General features: G+C 41.7%; 1 protein-coding gene across 1 annotated transcript in view; it reads right to left on the reverse strand.

Moving 5' to 3' along the window:
* MCPH1 (microcephalin 1) overlaps positions 1–11733 on the reverse strand; it is a gene marked incomplete at its 3' end in the record, with an annotated part of 293369 nt that extends 281636 nt beyond the window's left edge. Inside the window, 3 exon segments of the mRNA XM_082863622.1 lie at positions 7212–7330; positions 10526–10617; positions 11655–11733. Of these exon segments, the coding sequence (XP_082719748.1) occupies positions 7212–7330; positions 10526–10617; positions 11655–11694 (251 nt within the window). The 5' untranslated portion in view covers positions 11695–11733.
* Positions 11734–13115: the final 1382 nt, after the last annotated feature.

Genomic DNA, 13115 nt, shown 5'->3' on the forward strand with positions numbered 1-13115 from the left:
GAAACCAGACTCTATATAACATTTACAATGCCCAAAATACAACCAAAGTTGTTTTACGGAAGAGTCAGGAAAATGTGACACATTCTCAAGGAAAAAACAATCAACAGCCACCAACCTCAAGATGCCGAAACGACCAGACAAGGAAAGGCTATAACTATCCTCCACCAGGGAATGGAAGATACGCTTTTAATGAAAGACAGAGAAAGCAAAGACAGGAAATCTCAGCTGAAAAACAAAACATATAAACACAAAAAAGAACCAAGTGGAAATGTCAGAACTGAAAAATATCTGAAATACATTTAATTAATGGACTTAATAACAGAATGGAATTGATGGAAAAAAGAGTCAATGAAATTGAAGAAAGATCAACTTGGAGAGAAAAAAGATGACTGAAAAACAATAAACAAAAACCAGGGCATTAGGGACAAGTGGGAAAATTTCAAAAACTTTATCACACAGGAGGGACTGGCAAACCATGGCCCGCAGGCCACCCAGCCCACCACAACGTTTTATAATAAAGTTTTACTGCAACACAGCCACACCCATTTGTTTGTTCTTCTCCAGGGTTCTTTCCACACCAGGGCAGGGAGCAGCTGAATAAAGAGTATGCGGCCCACAAAGCCTAAAATATTTACTATCTGCCCCTTTACAGAAAAACTTGGTCAATTCCTGATATGCAGCTAGGGTAGTACCAGAAAAACAGGCAGGAAAGATATTTGAAGAAACCATGGCCCAAACTAATCATATTTTTAGAAAAAAAATGTATAACCTCATACAATAAAAAACTCAGCAACATCTTAACAGAATAAGTTAAAAAGCACCACACTTAGACACTGAAACTTCTGAAAACCAAAGATAAGGAGAAAAACTTGAAAGAAGCCAGCGACAAAGGACACATTACTTACAACGCAGAAATTATTTAAAAGACTACAGGCTTCTCATGAGCTACCAGAGGACAGAAGACTCTGGGAAAACACCTTTAAGCAGTTGGGGAAAAAAAAAAAACAAAAACAACTGTCACCCTGGAATTCTATATCCATTGAGAATACTATTCACCAAGTGATGATGGAATAAGGACATATTCAGATGGAGAAAACCATGGAAATCTACTGTCATCTGATTAAAAGAAATGCTAGACTGCCAGAACTGAAGGGAGAAATAAACAATTTAACATTAACATTTGGAGACTTCAATACCCCAATTAGTAATGGATAGAAACGGGACTTCCCTGATGGCGCAGTGGTTAAGAATCCGCCTGCCAAGGCAGGGGACACGGGCTTGAGCCCTGGTCAGGGAAGATCCCACAGGCGCGGAGCAACTAAGCCCGTGCGTCACAACTACTGAGCCTGCGCTCTAGAGCCCACGAGCCACAACTACTGAAGCCCACGCGCCTAGAGCCCATGCTCTGCAACAAGAGAAGCCACCACAATGAGAAGCCTGTGCACCGCAATGAAGAGTAGCCCCCACTCGCCGCAACTAGAGAAAGGCCACGTGCAGCAACGAAGACCTAATGAAGCCAAAAATAAATAAATAAATATATTTAAAAAAATAGAACTAAACAGATCAAGAAACAAACAAGAAACTTAGAGAAAGCCCACGTGCAGCAACGAAGACCTAATGAAGCCAAAAATAAATAAATAAATAAATATATTTTTTTAAAAAATAGCACTAAACAGATCAAGAAACAAACAAGAAACTTAGAAAACAGTATAAACCAACTAGATCTAACAGACATCTATATATGGAACATTCCATCCACAACAACAGAATGAATACACATTCTTATCAAGTACACATACAACATTCTCTGGGCCAGATCAAATGTTAGGGCATAAAAACAAGTCTCAACTACTTTAAAAAAAAAAGAACTGAAATAATATAAAATATGTTTTCTACCCATAACAGAATGAAATTAGATACCAAAAACAGAATGAACTTCGGAAGGCTCACAAATATGTAGAAATTAAACAAGAAGCTACAAAATAACGAATGGGTCAAAGAAGAAATCACAAGAAAAAATGGTAAATACTGTGAAATAATTGAAAACAAAAATATAATATACCAAATTTCAAGAGATGCAGCTAGAGCAGTGCTTGGAAGGAAATTTATAACTATAAACACATATTAAAAAAGACTAAAGATTTCAAATGAATAATATAATGCTCTACCTAAAGAACTAAGAGCAAACTGAACCCAAAACAAGCAGAAAGAAGGAAATAATAATTATAGTGGAAATTTAAAAAGTACAGAAAAACAATGGAGAAACATCAACAAACCAAAAGTTGGTTCTTTGACAAGATCAGTGAAATTAGACTGATCAAGACAAAAAGAAGTGATTACTAAAATCAAGAATGACTGGTTTTTTTTTAAGGTCACTACTGACCTTATCGAAATAAAAAGGATTATTACAGAATACTACAAACGAGTACATGCCAACAAATTAGACAACCTAGATGAAGTGAACACATCCTAGAAAGACACAAACTACTCAAACTGACTCAAGAAATAGAAAATGTGAATAAACCTATAACAAGAGATTGAATTAGTAATCAATAACCTTCCCACAAAAACAAGCCCAGGCCCTGATGGCTTCACTGAAGTTCTACCTAATACTTGAAGAATTAACATCAATTCTTACAAACTTCAAAAGACAGAAGAACACATCCCAACTCATTCTATGATGCCAATACTGCCTGACACCAAAACCAGAAAAAGTCATCACAAGTACTGACCAATATCCCTTATGAATACAGATGCAAAAATAAAAATACTAGCAAATTGATGCAGCAATTAAAAACAAACGTATACAACATAACCAAGCAGGATTTATCCAAGGAATGCAAGATTGGTTCACCATATAAAATCAATCAATCTAATACACCACATTAATGGAATGAATGAAAAAAAACCCACATGAATATTTCAATAATTGCAGAAAAAGAATTTGACAAAATCCAACATCCTTTAATGATAAACAAACAAACCAAAACAAACAAAAAAAACCTAAGAATAGAAGGAAACTTCCTCAACCTGACAGAGGGCATCTATAAAAAAAAAAATCCCAAGTTAACATCTCACTTAATAAAGAAACACAGAAAGCTTTTCTCCGAAGACTGGGAGCAAGACAAGGATGGTTACTCTCACCACTTCTATCCAACATCGTGCTGGAGATTAGGGTCAGGGCAATTAGAAAAGAAAAGGAAATATACGGCATCCAGATTGGAAAGGAAGAAGTAAAGCTATCTCTATATACAGATTACACAACACTGTATACAGAAAATCCCAAGGAAATCACAAAAACACTTTGAGCTAATAAACAAGTTCAGAAAACTTGCAGAATACAAGATCAACATACAAAAGTCAGTTACATTTCTATATTTTAACAACTAAACAATGAAACAATTCCATTTATAATAGCATCAAAAAGAAAAAAAATGAATAAATTTAACCTAAGAGGTGTAAGGTTTGCACCCTGAAAACTACAAGGCATCACTGAAAGATATTAGACAGCCAAAAAAATGAAAACACATCCAATGGCCATGGATTGCAAGATTAAATACTGTTAAGATGGCAACACCTACCTAATTAAAGACTCAATGCAATCTCTATCAAATATTAGTTGCCCTTTGCTTCTCCCTGAAGTTGAAGCTAATCCTAAAATTCATACAGAAATGCAAGGGAATTGGAAGAGGCAACCAATCTTGAAAAATCAAAATTGGAGGAGCCACACTTCCCAACTTCAAAGCTTACGGTAAAGCTACAGGAATCAAGACTGTGGTGCTGGCATAAAGATACACACAGATCAATGAAACAGAACTGAGAATCCAGATATAAACCCACATATCTATGGTCAATTAATTTTCAGCAAGGGTACCAAGACAATTGAATGGGGAAAGAACAGTCTATTCAACAAACAGCGCTGGGAAAACTGGACAACCACATGCAAAACAGTGAAGGTGAAGCCTTACCTCACACCATGTGCAAAAATTAACTCAAGTATAACTGCAGACCTAAATGTAAGGATAAAACTATAAAACTGAGAAGAAAGCATAGGTGCACATCTTTACATCCCGGGATTAGGCAATGATTTCTAGGCTGTGACATTTAAAACACAAGCAACAAAAGAAAAAAATAGACACAACGGACCTAAGAAAAATTTTAAAACTTCTGTGCTTCAAAGGATATCAACAAAAAAGTGAAAAAATAACCCACAGAAAGGGAGAAAATGTTTGTAAATATTGTATCTGATAAGGGTATTATATCCAGGATAAAGAGCTCTTACAACTCAACAAGAAAAATAACCCAATTTAAAAAAGATGGACGAAGTATTTGAATAGACATTTCTCCAGATATACAAAAAGCCAGTAAAACCACGAGAAGCGGCTCAACATCTCTGCTCATTAAGGAAATACAATTCAAAACTACAGTGAGACACCACTTCACATTCACGACAATGCCTGTAAACATGAAAGAGGGATAAAAACCCTCATACATTACTGGTGGGAATGTAAAATGATGCATCCGATCCAAAAAGTAGTTTGGCAGCTCCTCAAAAAGCTAAACAAGCAGTGTCCATGCGACTCATCAGTTTCATTCCTAGGTGCATATATATCCAAGAGGATTGAAAGTATATATTCACACAAAAACGTGTACACAAATGTTCATAGCAGCATTACTCTCAATAGCTAAAAAGTGCAAATAACCCAAAGGTCCACCTGCTGAAGATAAGCAAAACATGGTCCATCCTTATAATGCAGCCACTCAAAGGAATAAAGTACTGATACAGACTACAACACGAATGAACCTCTAAAACATATGCCAAGTGAAAGAAGCTGAACATAAAAAGCCACATATCGTACGATTACATTTACATGAAATGTCCAGAACAAGCAAATTCAGAGAGACAAAGCATAGATTAGTGGTTGCCAGGGGGTGGGGCTCAGGGGACAATAGGGAGTGACTACTAATGGCTATGGAGCTTATTTTGGAGTGACACAAAGGTTCCTGAATTAGGCAGTGGTAACTGCTACAAATCTTTGTGAACGGAATATTTTAAAAACCACTGAACTATACACTCAAAGGGTGAGTTTTATGGTATGTGGACTTTATCTTAATTAAAAAAAAGAAGAAATATCAAACATAATTCACACTGAAAGGAAATAAGACCAGAGGACACTCAGATCCTCAGAAATGAAAAGCAAGCATAAACACACAGATAAATACGAGACAATTTTTTCTCTTAGTTTACTTAAAATACAGACAACTGTTGAAAGCACAATGACAACACTGTCCTGGGAGCTTGTAATGCATATAGATGTGATACATATGACAACAGTGACACAAAGGATGGCAGGGCAGAATTACCAGGTCTCTATATTTTATATGAAGTGGTACAATATTAAGTCTAAGTAGACTCAGAAGTTAGGGATCCATTTTGTAATCCCTAAAGCAATCACTAAAAATAAAAAAGAGAATGGAAAGAGTTTTAGTTTAAAAACTAACAGATCAAATAATCCAAAGTAGGGAAGGAAAAGGGAAGAAAGGAACAAATATATTTCCCGCCTTTGCTCGAAAGGCCAAGAAGCCGTGATACTCCCTGGCCGCGAGCCCACCAGCACCACATCTTAGTCTCTGATACTATTCCCCACTCAAAGGAATCACGGTCTTTGCAGAAATGGCTGGCGCCAAGGCTGGGGTAGAGCAGGTACAAGGTGTCAGACAGGACACGTCACAGTGACACAAGAATCAGCTGAAGGGGCTCCCTCTACCCAAATCTGAACGATCTGAGCACCAAACAGACAGGAATGAACTACAAGCCACTGAAAACTACAGGAACCCGGCAGTTGCCACTAATCAGTTAACCAATCAGCGTGGGAGAAGAGCACGCTTTTTACTATGGTACACAGCTGGGCACAGCTGGGGGAAACAGGAGGAAGTGCTGAACTTGGAAAAGAGTCGTCTTGTAAGATTCAGAGTTAAGGTTGGTTCAGGCAAGAGTCATCACCGACTACACCTGGGGGGTAGGGGGAGCAGAATGTCTGCATGATCTTAAATTGCCTTCCCACAGGTAGCTTATCAGTCTCAAGGGAAACAACAGCCATTACACAGTGGAAAAAGCAGCAAACACCTTGCCAGGTGACCAAAATTAAGATGCGGATGAACACTGCAGGTCTCTGGGTAGGCACACCTCACTCATGGAGCCTTCTGGGTGGGAAACCATAACCTGGGTCTAAACACGGGGCACAGGTCACATCCAAAATGAAGAACATCTCATTTTAAACAAAAGGGTGAGGCTGGAGTTTTCAAAACTGCCCAGGCCACGGAAGATAAAGAAACGGAATCAATGGCCATGCCTTACTGTTAAAGTTTTTTAAATTAATAGCCTTTATTCTTCTAGAGCAGCTTTACACATCAACAGCCAGTCTATGCCTTCCTTGTATTTTACATCACTGCTTTCATGTAAACTCACTCTAGTTTTCTAGAAAAGCAGCAGTATGACTCCTTTACATCTGGATTTCAGGGAACTCGATTTATATCATCTGAAACCCCACTACCTCTGACCTCAACCTCCTCCTAAGCTTCCTCTCGACCACTCCTGTATGGGCTCAATTGTGTCCCTCAAGTTCACATGAAGTCCTAACCCCCCAGTACCATAGGACGTGACTGTAGTTGGAAATGGGGCCTTTAAAGAGACAGTGAAGGTTAAATGAGTCACTGGGGTGGGCCCTAACCCAGTGGGACTCGTGTCCTTATAAGAAGAGATGAGGGCAAAGAAACACGCAGACCAGGTGAAGACACAGAAATAAGATAGCCATCAGCAAGCCAAGGGGAGGCCTCATAAGAAACCAACCCTGTGGACACCTTCATCTTGGACTCCTAGCCTCCAGAACGGTGAGAAATAAATTTCTGCTGTTTAAGTCTGCAGTCTGTGGTATTCTGTTACAGCTACCCTAGCAGACTAACACAATCTGCTTCCTTATTTTTTCCTGAATACACCACACATACCCCGTTCTCAGGGCCTCTGGGCAGGCTAGGAGTTATACCACACCCATCTTGCGACTCAGGAAACTGAGGATGTTAAAAGACCCTAGTAAGAGGCAGAGAAAAGATGGCAATCAAACTTTATCTGGTTCTGTGATTCATGCAAAATACCTCCACACTCTACCAATACTAGATAACTTAAGGGTAAAAAAACAAAAGAAACGACTTACTTTTCAACCCAGAGCACTGAGACGAGCTTCACCCCTCTCTTCTGCGCTTTGGCCCAGGTGCTCTGGTACCCGTCTTTGAACACGACGTGAGTTACTTGTTTGTTGAAAGTTTTTGAAACCTGCAGACAAAATGCAGAAAACGAAAGTTAAAGTACTGTTATACTATTTGCACAGTTTCTTAAGTACAAGCCAGTGTCACTCCTGTGACACTGCATTTGCAAAAAAATAAGCAACAAAATAATTAGCAAAGAGTATCAAAGTATAAAAAGGATAATACATTCCTACCACTTGAGTTTATTCCAGGACTGCAAAGTTGGTTAACAACAAAAAGTCAATCATTATTATTTACTACATTAACAAAGTAAAAGAGAAAAATCACAACCATCTCAATATATGCCAAAAACGCATTAAAGTTAAAAAGTTTATTCACGAGGAAAATTCATAGTAAATTAGGATCTGAAAGTTGGTACAAAACTGCATGATGGGAAATGCTAAAAGCTTTCCATTGAGAAGAGGATCCAGATGAGGATGCCTGGTATCTCCGTTCTATTCAACTGGCCCCAGCCAGTGCAGGATGGCAAGAAAAGGAAATAGTGTTAGGATTAGAAAGAACAAAAATAAAACAGTCCTTTGCACATAAGGTTCAATTGTGCACACTGTTAACACCCCCAAAACGCCACAGAATTCATAAATGAGTTTGTGAGAAACTCACTGAGAAAACTTACCGTTTTCTGGACACAAGGTGATTATGAAAAAATGAACTATTTCTATATAACAGTGGCAGTTAGAAAAAAGAATTCAAAAGATACCATTTATGACAGCATCAAAAACAACCGGAGAAAATTATAAAACATTACTGAAAAAAAAGAAACCCAAATCAACAAAGGCATACATCATGTTCATGGGTTAGAAGATTCCATTTTATAAAAATGTCAGTTCTCTCTGTACTAGTCTGTTGTTATCAATCCAATACCAATCAAAATCCCAAAAAAGCTTTATGTTGTAAACGGATAAACTGACTCTAAAATGTATTTGGAAAGGCAAAAGGCTAAGAATAGCCAGGACACCTTGAAGAACAAGGGGAAGACTTATGAAGAGTTATGATAAAGAGTAATTAAGACAGGGTGGTTTGTCGTGAGAACAGACTATGTGGACACAGAAACATGGTTACCTGACTGATGACAAAGGTGTTACTGTGCAGCCTGGCTAAAGGACAGTCTTTTCAATCAGGAGTGTTGAGATGAATGACCACCCACATGGGAAAAAATGAAACTACTTCACACCATATGCAAAAATTTAAATCTAAATGTGAAAGGCAAAATGATAAAGCTTCTGGAATATAACAGAGGAGAAAAATCCTCATAACCTCGGTGGAGAAACAAATTTTTTAAAACAAGATACACACACAAAAGCTCACCATAGAGAATATACTACTTTACAATTATCAATTGTAAATTGATAATTACGCCGTTAAGAAGGTGAAAAGGCAAGCCACAGAGAGACAGAAAATATTGCAATTCACATGGCTGACAAAAGGGTCAACGGAGAAATACAGAGAATGCTTACAAATCAAGAAGAAAAAGAAAAACCCAATGGAAATATGAGCTGGAGACTTGAACAGGGTTTTCAAAGTAAATATGTGAAGATGTGCAGGAAAATGCAAATTTAAACCAGCATGCTATGCCCAGAAATGCACCGGGATGACTGAAGGTAAAGACAGACCTAACCAAGCAGATACAGCAGCGGAGCTTTTATATGCTGGCAGAATGATAAACTGATTCAACTACTGCAGAAAAATACTAGGAAATCACTGATAGTTTTCTCAGATGTGACAACAGTCTTCCATCACACAGAAGTGTCCTTGTTCTTAAAGATGCAGACGAAATATACTTAGGGGCAAATTATGCTACCTGCAACCTACTTCCAAATAGCTGAGGAAAAAAGTACACATATAAATATACTGTTTAGAAAGACAGAGTCAAAGCAAGTATGTAAAGATGTTAATTGCTGGATCTATGTTCACTGCACTATTCTTTCAATTTTTCTATTTGAAAATTTTCTAAATAAAGGCGAAAAAAAAAAGATTCAAGAGATCTAAGACCTTAATACTACTCTCAAAAGCCATTTTGCCAATTCCTGTGTTCCATGGCTTTTTTTCTCAGCCACAATAACACGTGTAGCCCAAGTCTGCGGTCGGTATCATCAGGTGGAAACTCTCCCGGATTCCTACCTTCCAGTGTCAGAAAAAAGGTGTCTTCTCAGGTTCACAAGCAAGCCCCGCCCTGCATTCTGACTGTCCTCCACCCTAATCTGCTCTTGGCCTTTACATCCCGTCTCGTCAGGGCAGGGACCAGGGTGAGTCAAAGGAAATTCGGGAGCACACACGCTCTGCCTGACGGTGAATGCCGCCTTGCAGTTTCCCTGATGTCCTTGCTTCACCCTAATCCCTGCCCTGCTACCATATTAATCTCTCCCTTCGCCAGCCTATCGGCCACCCTCCCCCAAATCCCAACGTCCACACACACACAAATAAACTGTTCACAGCTGAACTCACTCAGAGAGCGTCTGCCTTCACCATCTCCATTCCTCGGGTCTCCATGATTCCCAGGCTAATTTCCACCCGCTTCACCCAGTTCCCTGCGATACGCCCCAACACTGACCTTACAGTTCTCAAGCCTGAATACTTCCCAATCTTAACTTTTCTTAAGATTCTATAGTGTTTTAAAATTCCATCTTTGAAGCCCGTCCCTCCTCCAACTTCCAGGCTTGTTTTCTGGATTCTCCTGGCATCCTTCTCCGCCTGGTTCCATGGCTCCCACCGCCAGCCCTTGAAATACTAAACAGGCTCCATCTGCAGCACTTTTCATGCTAACCACCTGGGTCGTCACCACACCAGTGGCTTCACCTGACCCTTAAGGCCTTGACGCCTAAACCACTATCTCTAGCCCTGAAAATCTCAAGCTCCGGATCTGTACATCCAAATGTCTATCAGATACTTCCAGTATACCCCAAATCCACAACGTTTCCCTTAAAGAGCAGTTCCTTTTCCTGTATCCCGCACTTTCATCAACAGCATCAGGCAGCCAATGGCAGGACCAATATTTTTATCCTCAAGCTCTCCTCTCCCATCACGTACAAGCCCAACTGTTCTCAATTCTTCATACCATGGTTTTCTTCCTCCTCCTGCCATTTGCCCACTGTCTTCTTTGTCCTTCGTGTTCTAAGTCAAAACTCTCAAAATAAGAAAATGCAAGTAGATCTCCGTATGTTTCAGAGGGCTGTCAGATGCGGCACTGGTAAAATGAATTTCCTACCTTTGCCCCCAGGTCCGCAAGTTGATTTGTAAATGTCTTTGAATAATTTTCTGTTCCACTGGCTGACCACACTTCTACATACGCCACAACATCTGAAAATAAACAGATACTAGTGTGAAATATATCTGATATTCCAGCATACCTCGCCCAAGGATTTCGATATTTTTCTCTTGTTCTATTTACATTCAAATGTAAGTTTTACATTTCTTCTGTTAAAAGCCTATTCAAAATAATATTAGTGCTATTAGAGTTTTTAAAATTTCAAGGGGAAAACAACTCTACCCATACACACGTCACCGTTTACATTCTCAACTGGATGGTCTTCCCAAATTCCTAAAACCAAACCCTAACTTCTTCTAGTGCAAGAGCCTGTTTTCTGTAAAGAACCAGAGAGCAAACACCTGAGGCTCTGAGGGCCATACAGCCACTCAACTTCATGGCTGTCGCACAAAAGCAGCCAAAGACAACACATTAATGGGCAAGCATAGCTGTGTTCCAACAAAACTTTATGAACAAGGCAGTCTGGGTTTGATATAATTTTCAGCTGTCCTCCCGCCTTCTGCTCCCCCGCCCCCAGCCATGTAAAAAAGGCAAAAAGCCTTCTTCACTGGCAAACCCTACATAAAACAAGCAGCAGGCAGGATCCAAGGGGCAGGGAGCGTAGTTGACTCGCGCCGCTCCGACCCTGATGCTCTCCAGGTGTGCCTGGAGACGGCGATTGCTCACTCAGCGGCAGAGACGCCAACACCGACAGATGCACGCGAGGGGCGCTACCCTTTCCCCCCGCCCCGATATCACTACTGCCCTCCCCCCAAACCCACCTGGCCAAAGACGCCAGAACCCAGAAAACGGTGAACATCAAATCCACCCACGTCTCCCACCCCGCCGCGCGTCTGCACCGCCGGCCCCACCGGACCGAACCCACGTGGGGCGACCCCGGCACTGGGCTCGAAGACACACCCCACCCCACACGGGTGGTCCCGGCGCCGAGGCCGGACACAGCCCCCCAGCTCCCGGGCCGACTTCCGGGAGGGCCGGGTTGCGGGCCCCGCGCGTCCCGCGAGCCCGGTCCCAGCGCCTCCCGACCCCGGTACCCGTCCTTAAGCCGGCTCGACCCCCACCCGCTCACCTTTCAGGACGGGGCCCCCGAGGGTTTCGGGGGCCGCCATGAGGGGCGGCGGGGAGCTCGCCGCTGCTGAGCCGCGAGCCTGACGGAGCGGCGGCACTGAGCATGCGCAGCGCGGGCGCGCGCCGCTCAGCTCCTGCTGCGCGGAAATCCGTTGCTCCGCGTTTTCTAAACCGCCGATGGAAGGCCGCGGTGGGGGAAATAAGGCCCACCCTCGCGAGAAGTGGAGACAGGCTCTTCTCGCCCAGACTCACATTCCCCGCAGGTCTACACTGCGGGTCAGGTCACGCGCGGGGACCCCGGGCCTCCGATATCCGGACGGGGCCCCGGATCTTCGATTCCCGCCGGGGGTGGGGGTGGGGGTCCCTGTTGCCTGGCCGCCTCCTCGAGCTCTGCGGCCCGCAAATCCCGGAGCGGATAAATCCTGGCGGGAGTGGGCGAGCCCGACTCTCAGGAGCAGCCCAGCCGCCCGCCGCTCTGCCTCCGGGTTTCAAACCTCCCGCCCGCTCCCCTGCAAGCCCCGCCCCCGAGGGCTGCGCGCATGCGCCCCGCGGGGAGACTGTCCCAGCCCCCAGCTTCCTGGCGGTGACGTTTAGGAAGGGGAAGGTCTTGCCCACCTGTTGATAAGTTCTCTGTTTAATCTCCCTGAAACACCGAACTAGTTAAAGGACTCATGCCGTATGTAGTGTAAAAAGTTTCATTTTCAATGACCTGAGTACCATCTTTGTGTTCTATCATGTAGGATATAGTCTATTCCCAAGCTTGAAGAAAATAGTAATCTTAAAGGGATTCCCTTATAACCAAATGGTTAGAAGGACAGGCTTCATTCTGAAATCAGACTGGACTTGGAGTTTGGAGTCTAATATCAGCCACTAACTAGCTATGAGATGTTGATGAGTTACTAACACTCTCCAAGCTTCATTTTCTCATAAAAAAGCAGTAATAATAGTAGAGATAACTAATGTTTAGCGAGCACTTATCATGTAAGTGATGTATGATCCAAGTTTAGACGTATTATCAAAGTTAATCCTCCCTATGAGGTGAGTGTTATTATATAGCACTTATATGTATTTCCTCCTGGCTTCTCACTAAAACTGTTATTTTTATAGGCATTTATTACTGTAACCTGGAGACTAACAGTGGACTCCTCCTTTGCCCACCCCCCCCTTTACAATTAAAAAAGCTTTCTCTTTATACTTTGTGTCATTTGATGCTTACAATGGGCCCTGTTAGGTAGAAAGTAAGCAATATTGTACAATTTATACCATAAGTAATCAGGTTCAAGAGAGGTTACCTGACTAGTCCAAGGCAACAAACAGCTAGTAACAGATGATGTTGGTTGGAACTGGAAACTATACAAGTTTAGTTCTTTCTACTACATCCAGTGGCAGGGTATGTGTACAAGAATATCGACTGCTCATCCTTCACTCATTCATTCATTCATTCACCCATAGTTGTTATACC

This window comes from Leucopleurus acutus (genome assembly GCF_964270905.1).
Source record: "Leucopleurus acutus genome assembly, chromosome: 21".
Classification (NCBI taxonomy): domain Eukaryota; kingdom Metazoa; phylum Chordata; class Mammalia; order Artiodactyla; family Delphinidae; genus Leucopleurus; species Leucopleurus acutus.